Genomic DNA, 16,216 nt, shown 5'->3' on the forward strand with positions numbered 1-16,216 from the left:
TAATTTCTTTAACGTCTCTGGTTCTTCATCCATGTGAATGAAAAACAAACCGGCAAATTTTACGGGAAATAAAATATTACTCTTAAATACGCTATTAATTAACTGCACTTTTCACTACTGTGTTATCAGCTATGTAATAATGAACATTAAAACTATGAACCAGTCAGTATTGTAACTTCAGTGTAAAAATAAAACTACAAACCAGTCAGTAGTGCAACCAGTTAGTGTGTAACTTCAGAGATATCAGTGTTTGATTTCAGCCCAATATACTCACTGTACAGTAAATAAAAGACTACCCCATTTATTTTCTATTGAGATCATTTTATACTAATATAAATATCCTGCGGCCTTTAGACCACTGCAAAATAATAGCATATTTTATCAGAGCCACTTCGTATTATTCTGAAACTCACAGGTATTTTGCAATGTGCTGCACACATGTAAATTAGGAGATAAAACCCTGTCCTACAGTCGTATTAGCCCAGACTCGGAGCCACGTTGCTGGCAGAAAGAGACCATGAAGTGGTGAAACCTGGGCAGCACACAACCACTCCTCGGCAGCAGGACTCTGCCGGGGCACAAAGCCACCTGAACGCTCCTGCACCCAGAAAAAATTTCCGGCAATACAGTGGCCTCAGGGGACAGGCAGCACAGACTGGATCTCCCAGGGACTGTCCCCAGCCGCCCCAGCACCGACCCAAGGCTCGGGTGGCTGCGGGACGGGGAGGAGCTGCGGGACTCTGCCGTGAGGGTCACCCCAAGCACGGCCCTGCTGTCCATGAGCATCGGCTCATGGTCAGCCTGGGCTCCCCTGCCTGTAACTCCAAACTGGTCAGAACTGGGACCTTGATGTCATGCAGCAGAGGAGAGACAGGGGGGAGCTCCAGGTCAGTCCGAGCTGCTGGGCTCATCTCTGCTGTTTACTGCCCACTTGTTTTCCAGTGAGCTTTCACTTCCCCATCTTTAGAAGCAGAGGTAGTATTTCTCTATCACCATGACCAAACCATACAACTACTTACTGGCCTTGCAGTTTGGGCCCTACTATGCTGTGCATCATGCAAAACAGCCAAAAAAAGAAAAAAGCAGCTCCTGTAGATCAGCAGAGAACAGAGGTGAAGGAGGGCACAGCCTTGGATACAGCTCTGTGCTGCCAGATACCCCATAATCCACGTCGTCTCCTCTACTGAATAATTCTGCTCTAAAAATGCCTGTGCACAACCAACGGGAACCTCACCAGCAGGTCTGATCTCCACGGGTCTGGCCTTTCAGAGGCACTGCTCGCTAACGAGGTCTATCGATTGGGAAGGAGACACGGGGGCACCTTTGGAAATCGGCCTCTGCAGTGCAGCAGAGCCACAGCTCTTGCCAGACAGACAGACAGACGGGCTTGTTGCCAGCGCTCCAGCTCGCCAGCCCCGAAGGACCGGCTGCCTGCAGGGAAGGAGCTGGACTCATTTAACACATCTTTAACAGTCATCTACCAAGCACCCGCCATGCCAAGGAAAGCACAGGAGTGTACCACATACACAGAGAGAAACACTGACAACCTACAGCTACTTGTGAATTACAAACACACCCGCAGGAAGGTCCGGGACCTTGTTCTGCTGCGGATTCACACCTGCAGCGTGCAGCGGACCGCCCCTGGAGCGCCGATGCTCTGCAGAAACGCATGCCTGACTAACAGCCCCACGGTTCAGGCCTCTACAGAGCAAGCAGCCTCGGGGCTCCCCGTGCTCCCGGCGCCCCGCGTGCCCCTGGAGCTGAGGAATGGCCCCAGCGTCTCCAGCCACCTTTGCAGTCCATCTCCGCTCTTCTGGTCTCACGTCTGCATCTTCCTGCTTCTATTTAGCATTTTTCACACTCTTCCACACTGGAAAAGGCAAACCCAGGGTCTGACATTGCTATTGTGAAGCAGCACAGCATCACTCCCTGATGCGCTAGTACCAAACTGATGCACTAGTACCAAAGCCATCATCTAGCTGAGCCCAATTCCCCCTAAACTGGTTTACAAGCAAGGAGGGCAGAACCGATCTGAGCAGGCAGAGCTCTTCCTCAGCATCTCAGTGCTTGCAGTCAGGAGGACACGCAATCCCCACTCACCGTCTGAAATCCCCTCCCTCAAGTGCCAGCTAAAGACAGATAAAAGACTGAACTAAAAAGGAACGATGGGAAAAGTCCACAGACATTACTTGCAACTAAGATAATTAAAACATTTATCAAACAGAAATATGAGTGAAAGGATCCTACTGCTTTGCTTACCAAATCAGAGTCTCTCATTAAGTTAGTTCACTTACTTTTATTAAAGCATAGGGTATTGCTTTTGTAAAACAAAACAAACTGACTGAAGCATCATTAGATATGATGATATAAATCACTTGCTAGAACACCCTGAAATAACACCTGTTTCAACTGTGCTAAAAATAAAGTAATTTTAAGGCCAAATTAGTAGGATGACATCCATTTGGAAACACTATTGCTGGGACAGCCAATGGCCCTTGCTATGACTACTCGTATTGAATGAGACTGAATTCTGAAAATACACAGTCTGTAATGTTTGAACTCAAGCAACGTACACAGAAATTACTCAAGCACGGGTAGAAGGTTTGTGCTGCCCTTCAAAATCCACTGACTTAAATTCTGCTCGTTAGGGACTGTGTGAGTGTAGCATAAAGGAGAATTTCAATTTGATTCAAATGTTATCCTCACACTAGCCTCTCTTTGTATTAAAAAAGAACGTTAATCCAAAGGACTGCATTAGTATTATTTTTCATGTTTACCCAAATGTTGGTGTGTGCCCACACACTGCTTTGCATAAACCCGAGAGAGCCGTATTTGGTTACAATTCATGAAACAAACAAACAAACAAAAAGGTTAACAGAGAAGAATATTTTAAGCAATGGTTCTTACTGTTGGCTGCATTTTGACTTAAGCTTTCTCATAGTCCCAAATACAAATTTGCTGGCACTAATGCTGTATCACTGTACTCAAATCAGGAAATACAAATAAAATTGTGGCATGTGCACACGTCTGTTTTGAGCTGCTGAAATTGAAAAAGTCATTCTGAGGTTGCTCTGGAGTTAAAGCACGTAAAGTACAGCCTGCTTTTGAGCTGTCCAGCTGCACAGACACTTAATTTTGTTCCTGATCCGAAAGCCATCAGCAGCAGGCAGCCCACAGGCAGCCCCATTTCTCCTGCAAGACGGGAGGAAGGAGCAGGCTGCACGGTGCAGTGTCAGGGCATCCCCTGAAGCACTGCGGTGCCACAGCATTTGGTGTCTGCGCGCTGATGCTGCCTCAGCTCATCTCCTTGCCTAGGTGATACAGCCAATTTTATTTCAAGAAAAGCCAATCAAAAGAGAGAAAACAAAATGTGGTATCTTCTCACACGCTGTGCTAACAGGTACTAAAGTCAATTTGCTGTGACGATCCTACCACAACATTTTCTGCTTTTCTCCCCCACATATACTCCTTCTTGAAACAGCCGAGGCATAAAGCTCTGTGAGAGAGTAACAGCTACATTAACTGAATCAAATAAGCTACAAAATATTTACTGGTATTCTGTAGGCCCACAAAACGTGGGGCCAAATAACCATTTGGCACAAGTATGAGAGTCCTTTCTGCTGAGATGATTTTTCCTAAGGATTTAGCTGTATTTTGAGGAGTATTAATGGACGCTATGGTTTTTGAAATAAAAGTTGAAGAACTCATCTAACAGAGTGAATACAGGTTTCCTAACGGAAGGTATCTAGAGGTAAATTAAACTCCCTAAATTCTACCTTTGCCAGCAAGAAAGGAATAAAAGAACTGTCAGAGAAGTGCCAACGCAGATATATTTATTTTATATATATTTTTCAACTTATTTTTTCCTTTGCTGCCATTTTACCCATTGAAAGAGAGAGCTTCAGCCAGGGGAGCATTGTTTGCCTTTTTATGTAGAATATACCAGCCTTGCTCATACATTAATCAGCGCCAGTCTCGCTCATACATTAATCAGTACCCTCTAATGTCTGAGCTATAAATTTATATCAAAAGGGTTCTGGGCCAAATTTATCCATAGGTTAGCTCGAATGACCTCTCTGGATTGCATTAGAGAGGGATCTGGCACAGGGTGTTCAGCTCCCAAACGTGTATGTGCATGGCAGGTTGATGCCAATCATCTTTACATTTGCTGAAACGAGGGATTACTGCAGAGCAAGAAACTCAGCCACGGCGTTTGACTTTGTGGAACACTGCACTGCGCTTACTTACTAAGGTATAAGAGAAACAGATATGATGTAATATATGATCCCATTTTACTGTGACCAGATGAGAGATTTCTGATAGATTCTCCTGCCCCCACCCCTTGGCTTTTTGTAGAAAGTATGATTATCTGTACTTCTCCTTCCTCCTGCCAAGCCTGAGCTGTGGATCCTGCAGGTCAGACTGACGTGCACCATACATCACTCGGGGCAAGCTTTCTGCTCTGCCTGACAACATGCTGTAAAAAGCAAAGCCCAATTCCAGCAAGTAATTCCCTGAGAAGGTTCCCCTGAGTGAATGGAAAACATCCAGTGGGAATTTTCTCAAACCCAGGGATTTCCTAAATTGCAAAGGAAACTTCTATTTATGAAAACCCCATGCAGATCACTCACTTCCTTAATTTTAAGAAATAAGTTGCAAAAAATGAATGAAAGTAACAAAAGATTAACAAAATTAATTAAATTAACAATATTCCTGCAGGCAGGGGAGAATTAAGCAGTACAAAGACATAGAGACCAGCATGTCATTGTATTTGATTTCTCCATCAGTTACCGACGTTTGTGGGATTTTACAGGCATGTAAGCACACCTGCTAACTTACTTCAACTACAGCTCATTGTACTCATTGATGGAAGCCAAAAAGCGCACGTACCACAGGCTGCAACGGGGCACCAGGCATCATGGCATTGGCAAGCTGCATCTGCTGGGCCAGCATGGCCATGTTCTTCTGCTGAATCAGGTTATTGCGTCCATTTATCTCCAGCTGCGTTTTTAAGTGTGGTGGTGGGTGAAGATATTTGCAGTTTTCCCTTGAACATCGACCCTGAAGAAGAGAATTGACACAATTGGCTTAGAAGCTATAGGCATATCTTCGTTCCTTATGTCATCGGCTAAAACAAACACAACACAGGCCACAGACCTAGGAGGAACGCCCTCGGCTACTTCTCTAGGCTATCACATGCTGACCATCGCAAGACCAATTGTCAAGAGCAACTTGACAATTCTAGTATCAGCTGCTTGCTTTGCTTTTCTGAACTATGTAGACCTGCAGTATAACTCTAAAAAACACTGTTTCTTTTAAAAGTTGCTGAAGGCGAGCAAGCATCAGTCGTTTTGAAAGTATAGCATGCCCATCCTCTATGTGCACACGTCTTTGCTGAGTGAAGGCTATGCCCGTGGGGACTCAGAACGGCTCCCCGCTGCCCACAGATCTGCCTCCAGGAAGCAGGCGGCTGCAGAGCCAGAAACCCAGCAAAAGAAATGCGGTCCGGCTGCGGCAGTGAGCCTACCAAAGCTCACGTGCTGCTCTGAAAATGTTCAAGGCTCGCTTCTCTTTCTGCTGTGCAGGGGCACAAGAAGCACTGAGTACAGAGCAAGACGTGTGGTCAACGTAGCATTATTCCCAGGAAAACAGCACAAGCTCTGCACTTTCACTAGACTGGGAATACAGCATCTTTGACAAACACATCTTACACAGGATGCATTTTTGTTGCAATTGTGCAAACCAAACAAGAAAATCAGAACTGACGTGTTTCTAAATTTTTCATTAAATTCAGACATGGTAAACAACAAATTTCATGCACTGATTTTATTTGGATGAAAGGACATGCATCAACTTGACAACCACTCACATCAAGAAATAATAAAAAATAATTCTATGTACAATATATATCCCAACCCCACTATACCTCCTTGGTACCAAGTAAACCAGCTTCGCACAGAAGACAACCCTCTCTCAATGCAGTCTCTTGCTCGGGGCGGCTGGGACACGGGGAGCTGGGCCCGAAGGTGACTTCTGAAAACTAGCCCCAGGTCCCCCCAGCTATGGCTCCATTGTAAAAACCTCTAAAATGGAAGGCAGAACCAGAGAGAAGGGCACTGCCGGCACAGCCGCTCAGACACGGTGTGCGGCAGAGGGAGGTCGGGGAAGAGACATCCTGGGGAAGAGAATCCCCTCTTCTCATGGCATGTGAGCTGTGATCTCGCATGCCATGAGACTTCAGAAAATGCAAATTTATTAATATGGAAGCTTTACACACTAATTGTTCTTTAAAATTGTAACACTGGAACCCATACTTTCACTAAAGGGATGATAACAATAAAAAAAAAAACAACCCACTAAAAAGGAGAACTGAATCCTTTTCTGGAAAAAACCAGACTCCTTAAATTACATTTTATTTCCTTTACTCATTCATCTTTGAAATAAATCCAAACAGGAACAATGACAAGGCAAAAGACAGCCTTAATTTAAGTAAGAAACAGTTTTTATCAGGAAACAAATTAATTCAATATAGTTTGACCTTATACTGTAATTTTGCGCAGAAAGTTAAAATGTATTCTTGTTATAAGATCTGCCAGAAATCTAATTTGTACGATGATTTTTGTCTCCCCTTAAGGCTGGGATAAACGCTTTGCTGCTGCCCCCCTCCCAATCCATCTCTCCTGCTGGCAGTCCAAAGTTCTTAAAACTCATTTTCATAGTTATTCAACTGACATCTGAGCGATCCTTGCATAGGAAGGTATACCTGATACAAAGGAAAATACTTAAAGTTTTGTGGCTATCTCTAGGCTACACACCAAGATTACAGAAAGCCCTACGTATATGAAGACCACTACTGTAATGAACGGCAAAGAAAGTTCATCTTTCAGAGCATCTGTTCATAATCCCTGGGCATATTTCCTTGAATGAAATGCATTTTCCGTTACAAGCTCCTGTCCACCTCCAGAGACACCACAGAAGAGCTGAGCGACTGCTGCCAGGCACAGTGGGAAGGCGCAGACGAACAGAAACCCCGGCGCAGGCTGCCCCGGCGCTCGGCCGTGCCGTGATCGCTGCCGCCTTGTTGGCCCTGGGCCGTGGGGCTGCAGACATCAGTCTTCTCGTTTGTGGCAAGAGTCGGAGGGCTCCCCCGAGCCCTTTGGCGTGGGGTCTTTGCCTTCCCCTTGCACAGCCCCGTGAGGGGGCTCCCACGGGCATTCGCCGGTTGGACTGAGGGGTGCTATGGGCTGTCCTTGGCAGAGCTGATGCACGGAAAGGACAACTGAAATCACTTGCAAGAAAATCTCCCTAATAACACAGCTCCAAATGTTGGAAAGCAATCAAGACAGGGGCCAGATAATGCACAAAAGCTAAAAGCACAACTATACTACAGATAAGACAGGAAAAAAACATGTGCAGCCTGAGAAAATATTTTTACAGGGGAATAGAGTTTCCTACTGCAAATAAGGATTAGGATACTTCAGTAACAAATGTTAACGATTCATAAGTAGAAAAGACAAATTACTGGTGGCAACAGGAATCGGTGTTTATGGAGTCTGAATTTTAGTCCCTGTGCTATTAATTGAAACAATGTTCTTATATGTGTGCATATATACACATATACATGCATGCATATATGCAGCTGCTGGTTGCTGTTCCACCCGTGGGAGCTCCCCGGGACACCTCCAGCACGGCACGGCGAGAGCGGCGGGCGGCTGCCGGCGGGGCTGCACCCGTCCGTGTCCGTGGGGACCAAAGCCAGCACCCAACAGCCCGGAGCAGCGGCCAGACCTGCGCAGGGGCCAGCGCAACCTGGGGGTGGACCAGCTGAAACCATGCGCGGGACATCTCCCACCCGACGCACGGGACGTCTCCCACCTGGCTCGTCTGCACAGCATGCCTTCGCTCGGGGGAAAGGATGCTTTCAGCCTGGGGGGATGCTTTTGGACCAAATGACCCTCAGTTCTTTCCTTTAACGCCTTACTGACAACACAGTTCAGTATTTAAGCCATTTTAAGCCATTATTTAAGCCAGCACACACCCTCCCAAAGCATTTCACAACTATATGAAATGGAAAGTAAAAAGCAAGCACTTTGGAACAGCTTTATTTATGTCAATTTTGCTCTTGATACTAAAACCAATCATGTTAATTGTTGCTACTGCTAAGTAACACAGGGCAAAACTACACATTTACTAGCTGCCTGGAAGATGGTATCTTACACTAGCACAGTGTAAAAATCAGACTTAATTACTGCTAAATGAGTATCGTGAAACTACAACAAGTGTTGCTGGAACCAGAGAGGAGCAATTAATAAACCTGATTCTGAAATGCAGATTAAACTCAATGTCCTTATTTCAGTGGTGGGGTTCAGGCTGCTCCACACCTCTCCAGACTGTATTCAAAGTCTGGCAGTATGTGTTGTTACATCATGACTGCTTAACATACTTCATAGACTTAAACACTTTAAGGCCAGAAGAAACCATTCCTGTGATCTAATGCAACGTCCTCTGGCTCCTGGGAAATAAGGAGCCCCCTCCATTGTTTCCCCATCAAGGCCATCATTTCTATTCGCTTAGCAGCTGATCTTTAAGGGAGACAATTTCCTCTGAGTTAAACACTACAAGAATATACCATGTCCCCAGGTAAACTGTGCTTATGCTTAGTTATCATTAGCCACTATCAAAAAGTTTACATCTTTCTTGTTTGCTTGTCACTTTGGAGCCTAGTGCAGCGTTTAACCTTTAATCTTTTATAATTTTCAGATCTCAGCAAATTTTCCAAAAGAAATGCAGACTTCTCTGTTTGGGAACAGGGTTTCTTGTCTTTTATTCCATGGACCTTTAGAAACAGTCCACAGCACCCAGGAGTCGGAAACCGCAGGCTGAAAACCACTGTCAAAAATCTCGATCAAGAATATGGACTGCATTCATCTCCTTTATACTGCGAGCAGGTAGCTTCTTAATTACCTTTTCACTAGATTCTGGTAACTTCAGTCAACAGAGTTTAAGGCAGATTTTCATCTCTCTGAACCTCTTCTGAACCCTTTGCTGTTTTTTCAATCATAAAAAAATGAGTACTATAAGCGAGTAAATTCAGAGAAGCGCAAGTTGAGCATGCTGGCAGTGTCCCCAAATGCTGTACCAGCACACTGGCAGGGTTTTACCAGAATCCTGCTGGACTAAAACTTATTAAAAATGCTCCTGAGGCTCCTCAGGCGCGCTCTTCAGCGGAGGGCCCCCCCCCCGGCAGATCTCTGGTCCCTCGAGACAAGCGGGACAAGGCCTCCCCCACGGGCAGAGCCAGCAGGGAAACTCGGGGTGCACAGCTTGACACTAAGGGGGGGGGAACACCCACACGGTGCTGTGACATCTGGGCAAAAACCTGTTGCCAAGATCCCGCGTTTACTTCCCTGCTCAGGACTCCTGCAAGAAGAAACCCGGCTCTCCCTCGCGCTGCAGCTGACAGCCGGAGCGGCAGCTCCCCACCAGCAGCCGTGAGGAGAAGAGACCGGTCCGGGCCCAGGCGGACACGGAGCCGGGCATGGACACGGACCCGCTGCAGCACCCGGGGCACACCGGCCCGAGCGAGCCGCGCTTTGTGGCCATGTTGTGGCTTCACCACGGGCCCCCCGCGGGAGGCCAGGCCCGGGCGGCCTCTGTGGCCTGCCAGCCACGTAGGGCAGCACCAGCGGCCCTCCCCGCACATGTCCCCGCTAAGCAATCCTGCTGTCACTAACCAGCACCCGTCAGGTTCCACGCTCCCGACAGCAGCGTCGCCGCGAGAACGCGGCCCCATGCGCTGCGGTGAGCCTGCGTGCACACGCTGCTCACAAACACCCTGCAGACCCAGGAGGAAGAGGGCGAGCTCGGCCCGTCAGCCGGGCGGCTCGGCGTCCTCCCAGCAGGAATGCCGGAGCGGGAGGACGCGCGGGCCGCTCTCACATGATGTTTTTCTCCAGCTATCATATCAACAACGTTCAGGCAGAGAGCCCAGGCTGAACTAAACAGCCAGCCTGACTGTCATTAAATTAGGGTAGCATGATGTCTGCAGTATTTTAAGCTGTCTAGCCTTGGCAAAAGCGGGTGATGGGGAATGGGACAGAGAGGCGTGGGTGGCACTCGCCCGCCCGGGGACCTGTGCGGGATGCCGGGAGGTGCCCCCCTGCACCCCCACGCAATTCTAGGCGTGGGTCTGACATTAGCCGCCCCAACAGGGCTGAGAGCGAGGGTGTCGTTCTTTGCTGGTAACGCCTCCTGCCTCACTCTCCAGCACTTCCCATGCCCGTGTTAAATATTTACAGTTCACTGACCCGAGCACATGGCAAGCACACGCTGAGCTGGGGGGGAGCCGTGGGGGGACCCGGCCGCCTCCTCAGCACCGTTTGGGGAGGCAGAAGGGATGGGGCTGTGGGGCCTCGGGCCCAGCATCGCCCCGGGGGCTCTGTCCGTCCATCTGCCCCCACTGCCTGCTGGATCAGGCCCACCTCTGAATACGTGCCTAATCTAAATGCCATGCAAACATCACGAAATGGCAAGGGCTTGCAAGGCCAGTGCCAAGAAAAGACATTTGTTTGCAAGCTGATCTACCTGCGTGTTACTTTCTGCACCATTCCTCTTCCTAGCAGCATCTTGGAGAGCCCTTGTCGTGCCTGCGTGTGATGCTGAGCTGGTGCAGCTCCCATGCCCTGGTGCAGGCAGCTGGCCCCGGCCATGGGGACATGCTGCACCTCCACCCAAAAATGCCCGGAGGTCCCCGTCTGCCACTCACTCCCTGCCACTCACAGCCAGGTCCCATGCTCAGAGGGCACTGGCAGACTTGCCACTGGCTTCACAAGCACTCAGCACACACCGCTGGCTGTGCCAGCACTGCCAGATGGCATCGGCACCCGGCAATGCTCCGGGGAAGCTGGGTTTGCATCCCGGTCAAAACAGTGGCAGCCGAGTAAGTGAAAAAAGCCAAAGCGGGAGCAGCTGCAAAGATGGCAACTGCAGAAGAGTGGGAGCTGCCACGCTGCACCAGGAGCCAGGACAGGGGTGGGCAACCCCGAATGGCCAGGGCCGCCGAGATGCTACACGGAAGGCATCAAACACAGCTTTCTGACCCTTGCACAGCTCCCTAAGAAATAAAAAATAACCCCCCGAACACACAGAGCACTGAATACCTTAAAAAACTGGTTATTGCTAATCTCACTTTTTTTTTTTTATGAGCTACACACCAAGCCCTGAAATCTAGCTATTTTCCTGAAGATTACTGTGTTTTTGTAAAAACTGCTAGTCAGATTATTGTGCTGAGGAGTTTTTAAATTGGAAATAGGAATTAATAAAAATGTGTCTGTAGGAAAATACTTACTTTATTTATTCGTTTGTTGACAGAAAATGCCTGTTTTTGTCGAGTTTTGTACTTGTTTCCTTAGACAGGTGGAAATGAGTAGCACTGCCTCTCAGCATGCACCCTGCCTTCTCTGAGTGCCAGACAACAGCACTTGCCTTTATATTTGGGAAACCACTGCAACACGGAAGGGACGGAGTGCAGGCAGGGGAACCTTTCTGTGTTATATTACTACTTCCCAACCACAGGGAAATGTGTTTTTCTTACTTTGTTTTTCAAATTCTCTTCCAGAAAAATAATTATTTATTGGGGCAGACACATTTTAGATGTGCAGATTTCTGTTTAAACTATCGGTAAGATACGAGGAAGAAGTATAATCTTTTTAGCGAACAGCAGCTACTATACAAACTTTTAAATCTTATTTGAAATACATGGGCAAGTACACATTTGCTTCTGCTGTCGTTACAGAAGTAAATCTTTTAAACTCATGCTGGCTCTCCATTTTTGTCTTAGTTTTTAATACACAAATTTATCTCCTATTCTGTACATTTCACTTGCATTGCTCAAAAACGCTGTAAAGAACAGTCCAGTCCAGTCGCGGGATCGGGATGCCCCGGCCGCAGCCTGGACGTGCATGCCTGACCCCGGCGGTGTTCAGTCTCCTGTAATGCCTTATCGAGGTGCAGCACTGGGTTAATCAAGGTCTGGTGATCAGGAGTCAGGTCGGGGGTCTTTCTTCCCATTGCCTTCAGAGGAGCAGGGGCACATAGCTGTCCCCCAGGTGCCTTCCCACAGACCGCCAGAAGCATCTCCCAGCTACGCAATTTGGTTTTATTCCCCACAAAGCGGGAGGCATTTCGTGTAAATATTTGCAGAATTGTGGAAGAGAAAATATGCAAAATTCAGACAAAAAAGAAACCACAGTCAATCCTGTCTTGGAAAAATCAGCCCAAAAATTCTGCATTCGGAAAATACAGTGTAAGTATTTCCACAAGACTTGGATCATCTGACAAACCTGGTGGATTTTGATGTTACACCTAGATATTTAAGATTTTCATATAGATGAGCAAGAAATGAGTTCATTTCTGTGAGGTCAATACCATGTTCTTCTCTACAACACCATCTTTCTGTGAAGCGCAGCACGTCCTGTTTTTCAGATCCCACACCAAATGTTAGAAATACAACGGCAATTCTTGCTCTCTGAAAATAATTTCCTTCCAGAAAATACCCTGATTGCATGTTTAATAATGAAAAAGTATTCTTGGGATTCACTTTTGAGATTGCAAACTCCTTCATCCGCTGCAGTTATGGCTTAGGTAATATGGGTACTAACAAGTTTTACTTTTTCCTTGAGGGAATATTTAATGGAAATATCAGCAGAAGTCAATAACTAATTAACAAGAAGATAATTTGAGCTTAGTGTGCTGCGGAGCCCTCCGTGCAACTGCGCTGCCACCCAGCAGAGAAGCGTGACCCACCGGCAGCCCCGAGGCACGCGGCGCGGTGCTGCGACATCCCCGACGCTCACCCATGGTCCCGGCGCAGCCCACAGCTTCGGCCAAAATCCTTCGTGCCCTGCAAAGGCTCTTTCAAAGGCCAGACGTGAGCCTTCCCCTCACCCACTGGAGCAGCAAAGATCATGGCAGCAACCTCACTGCTAGCACCGGGTGGGTTTACAAATTAACGGCACCCAAGTTGCCTTCGTCCAACCACACAATCTGCAGAGAAGATCTCAGGGTGGCATCGGGTCCAGCTCCTGCACCTGTGACCCTGGCGTCTCCAGCATGCGACCGCTGGTTTCCACCTCCACTCCAGTAAGGTGTGTGCAAACCCCCGATCTCATGCACGCTCAGACCAAAGCGCACATGCTTTGTGCAAGTATCTGCACCAGGGTCTGAAAAGCAGGTCCCTGACTTTGAGTAGTTGCTATTAGGCCTTCAAAGCTGTTTTAAGAACTTGCAAACATCCACGGCTTTCATAAACTTTAAGCCAATTCAAATTTAAAATAATTACTTTCCAATACCTCCTTAGAAACACCATCCAATCTGTCATGCAAAGGAAGAACAGCAAACTCATCACACTGGTGGACTTCGCTCCAGCCTAAAACTTTCTTGGAAAGCACAGCCTGGTGATGCAATAAATAAGGTCTAATTAGCAAACTCCTGTCGCAAGGTCATTACTCCTCCAGGCGCAACCCGTCAGGAGCCCACCTGCGTGAGGGACCTGCAGGATCTCAGAGCAGCCCCCGCGCAGGGGCATCGCCAAAGCCGAGACGCCCTGTCCTCAGAAACTCTGCGAGCAGGCAATGGGAGGTTTTCCACACCGAATCCTTGCGGGGTACAGGAAGGCAAGGAGCACCCAGACCACCCCACCATGGCCTGGCACCCGCGGTGCCATCACCCAGTGCGACGCTCAACATGAACCCTCCTCTCCCAGAAGGAGTCCCGGGGAGCCCACCACATCCACCTCCAGTACCCCCCTGAATCTCAGGCTGAGGTTTCCAAAGCAGGGCTTTCCCCGCGTTTGGTTATTTCCACAGGGACGCCATTTGCAGTAACATGATGTGTAACTGTCATCAGTATTCCCTCTAGCATCTGGACAGGTTCTGGGCTGCAACGGGGCGTGCACAGCCATGGGGGGACACCGCTCGGCACAGTGCGGTTGCAACCAAACCCGCGTGACAGGGGAGAGCGGCAGAGAGGCGACATTGCATTTGCATTTCTATTTGCAATGTTACCGGTGATTAGACAGACTGATAGTGCTGGGATGCCTGCAGTTTTGGAGGGGCATCCTTTGCAGAAGAGCTGATTTGGGAGGATCAGCAAACATCAGACTGGGCACAGCCAAAGTAGAAATACAGAAAAATTTTGAATGGACAGAGACTAAATAAAGATCACAGTTACTGCTGTCATTTGATAAACACCGGAGAGTGCATACTGAGCACAGCAATCCTGCCATCGTTGTTTAAGGTTATCCTTCTGCAGCAGTATAAAACCAGAAAAACCACACAGACCCAGCAAGCCGGTGTGTGCCATTGACTCTGCACGTCCCCGGTACGGCACTGACCCCTTACTTCAGCCAGGGCAAGCTGCCTGACTCCATAGGAGCTTTTCTCTGTGCTGCTGGAGTCAGGTAACGTTGACCACCCTTTGCGTATCTGAAGTAAATACATCTGTATGGACAAGTTTCATAAATGCAGTTGGTCTGGGAAAGTCTTAAAACTAAGCTGCGCCAGCCTGCTGGGTCTGTTTGTTTATGCTATTTTTATACCACTGCGGTAGCACAGCCCGAGTTACTGAGCACTTGCTACACCACTCTGCACGTGTTTATACAAGAACTACTGCTCACAAAAGCAAACGGAAAAGCTTCTTGTTTTTCACCAATCCACCAACACTGTACCATTAAAATATCACCACAGAAGTCCAGGGGCAGAGGAGAACCGAGAGCACCGACGTGCCACTCACTGGGTGCGAAGACGTTACTGGAATAAATCGTGGCTCTTCCCCCAACGTCCCTGGAATAAATCCCCTGGTCTCCCCCGAGGTCCCAGCGCCGGCCCCGTCGCTGCAGGGAGAGCCGCAACGCCCCGCTGGCACGGCGTGAGGAGGAGCGCGGAGCCCTGTGCGGCATGGCGGGGACACCACCGGCCGCAAGTGCTGGGGCGGCTTGCTCGCCCCAACCGCGGGCCAGCCACTCGCTTCAGAGCCGAGACCCTCGCATCCCCGCAGCGCTGCCCTGCTGGGAGAGCAGCCGCCTCCCCTTGCCCCTCCTTAGCTAACAAAATTAAAGAAAAAAAAAAAAAAGGGACTGTCACCTATAAACACAGCGTAAGTACAGGACTGATGCAACAACCTTTCAATTGGAATTTTTAGCATACATTGCTGCTCAGGATGTCCTGGAGCCAATTTAATTCTCCAATTAAAAATTGTTGCTTAGCAACAGGGTTTGAGATGCAGGAGAGAAAAGCAGGGTGCCCGTGACGGCTGGCCACGGGCGGGCAGGACGGGCACAAGGAGCCACCTCTGCCCCGGGGTGCACAGCCCATAGCCAGTGCCGGACCCCCGCCTCGATGGAGGTGTCCATGGGGCACCTCGTGTGCAACAGGTAAAAACAACCCTCCAGTGCCACAGGGAAACACAAACTGCAGCCCAAACTCTGCTCCTGCTTATTCCAAAATAAAACTGAAGTGAAAGAACTACCAGCCCTGTGGAGCTGCTCTGAGTTTTGAGCAAACATTTTTTCCTCAGGTGGTTTTGTGAAATTATGGTTAAATATGTGATCCTGCATGCAGCATTGCTGTCGTCGTCACTACTATTAAATCAATGAGACAACCTCCATGCCACAGGATGCAATTAACCCAGCTTTTAAACATAAAAGCCTCGACCAGGAGCAGGCTGTCATCTCTGCTGATGGCCTTCGGCAGCTACCACGGCCTTTAACCACCTGCAACATTACGATGGACTCACCAAAGCATTTCTGTGCCATCACAGTTAGCGAGTCCTGCTTTTCAAGATCAAACATGTAACCCTCTAATATTTAACAGGCTACCTCCTAAAAACAAAAGAAAAAGCTTCTTGTGGCCCACAGACACTGCTATGAGTGCTGCACATCCCAACTGCACTGCATGAACACTTACTGCCCCATTACTATTTAACAATTATTAATGACTGACATAATAAAACTAATCACTTTTGGGTATTCCGGACGCGCCACGATACTGAATGGCAGCAGCCGCAGCTGAGGACACTCCGCTGACATTTCCTCTCGGCCAGGGGGCTCTGCCTGGCACTGGCACCTCCGCACCGGCGCCGCCGGTCCCCCCATGCTGCCGGTACCCGACCTACTCGCATCCGCGCGAGCCAGAGCTAGCAAACCAGCAGCCACACTGCG

The 16,216-nt window shown here is 48.4% G+C and overlaps 1 protein-coding gene across 3 annotated transcripts in view; it reads right to left on the reverse strand.

The window, feature by feature from the left end:
* Positions 1 to 16,216, reverse strand: part of MBNL1 (muscleblind like splicing regulator 1) — a 104,592-nt gene that overhangs the window by 25,840 nt on the left and 62,536 nt on the right. For all 3 annotated transcript variants that reach the window (XM_050902739.1, XM_050902740.1, XM_050902738.1), the window contains exon 3: positions 4,891 to 5,061. In XM_050902739.1, the coding sequence (XP_050758696.1) occupies positions 4,891 to 5,061 (171 nt within the window). The remainder of the gene's footprint in view (positions 1 to 4,890; positions 5,062 to 16,216) is intronic.

This window comes from Gymnogyps californianus, chromosome 10, assembly GCF_018139145.2.
Source record: "Gymnogyps californianus isolate 813 chromosome 10, ASM1813914v2, whole genome shotgun sequence".
Lineage (NCBI taxonomy): Eukaryota > Metazoa > Chordata > Aves > Accipitriformes > Cathartidae > Gymnogyps > Gymnogyps californianus.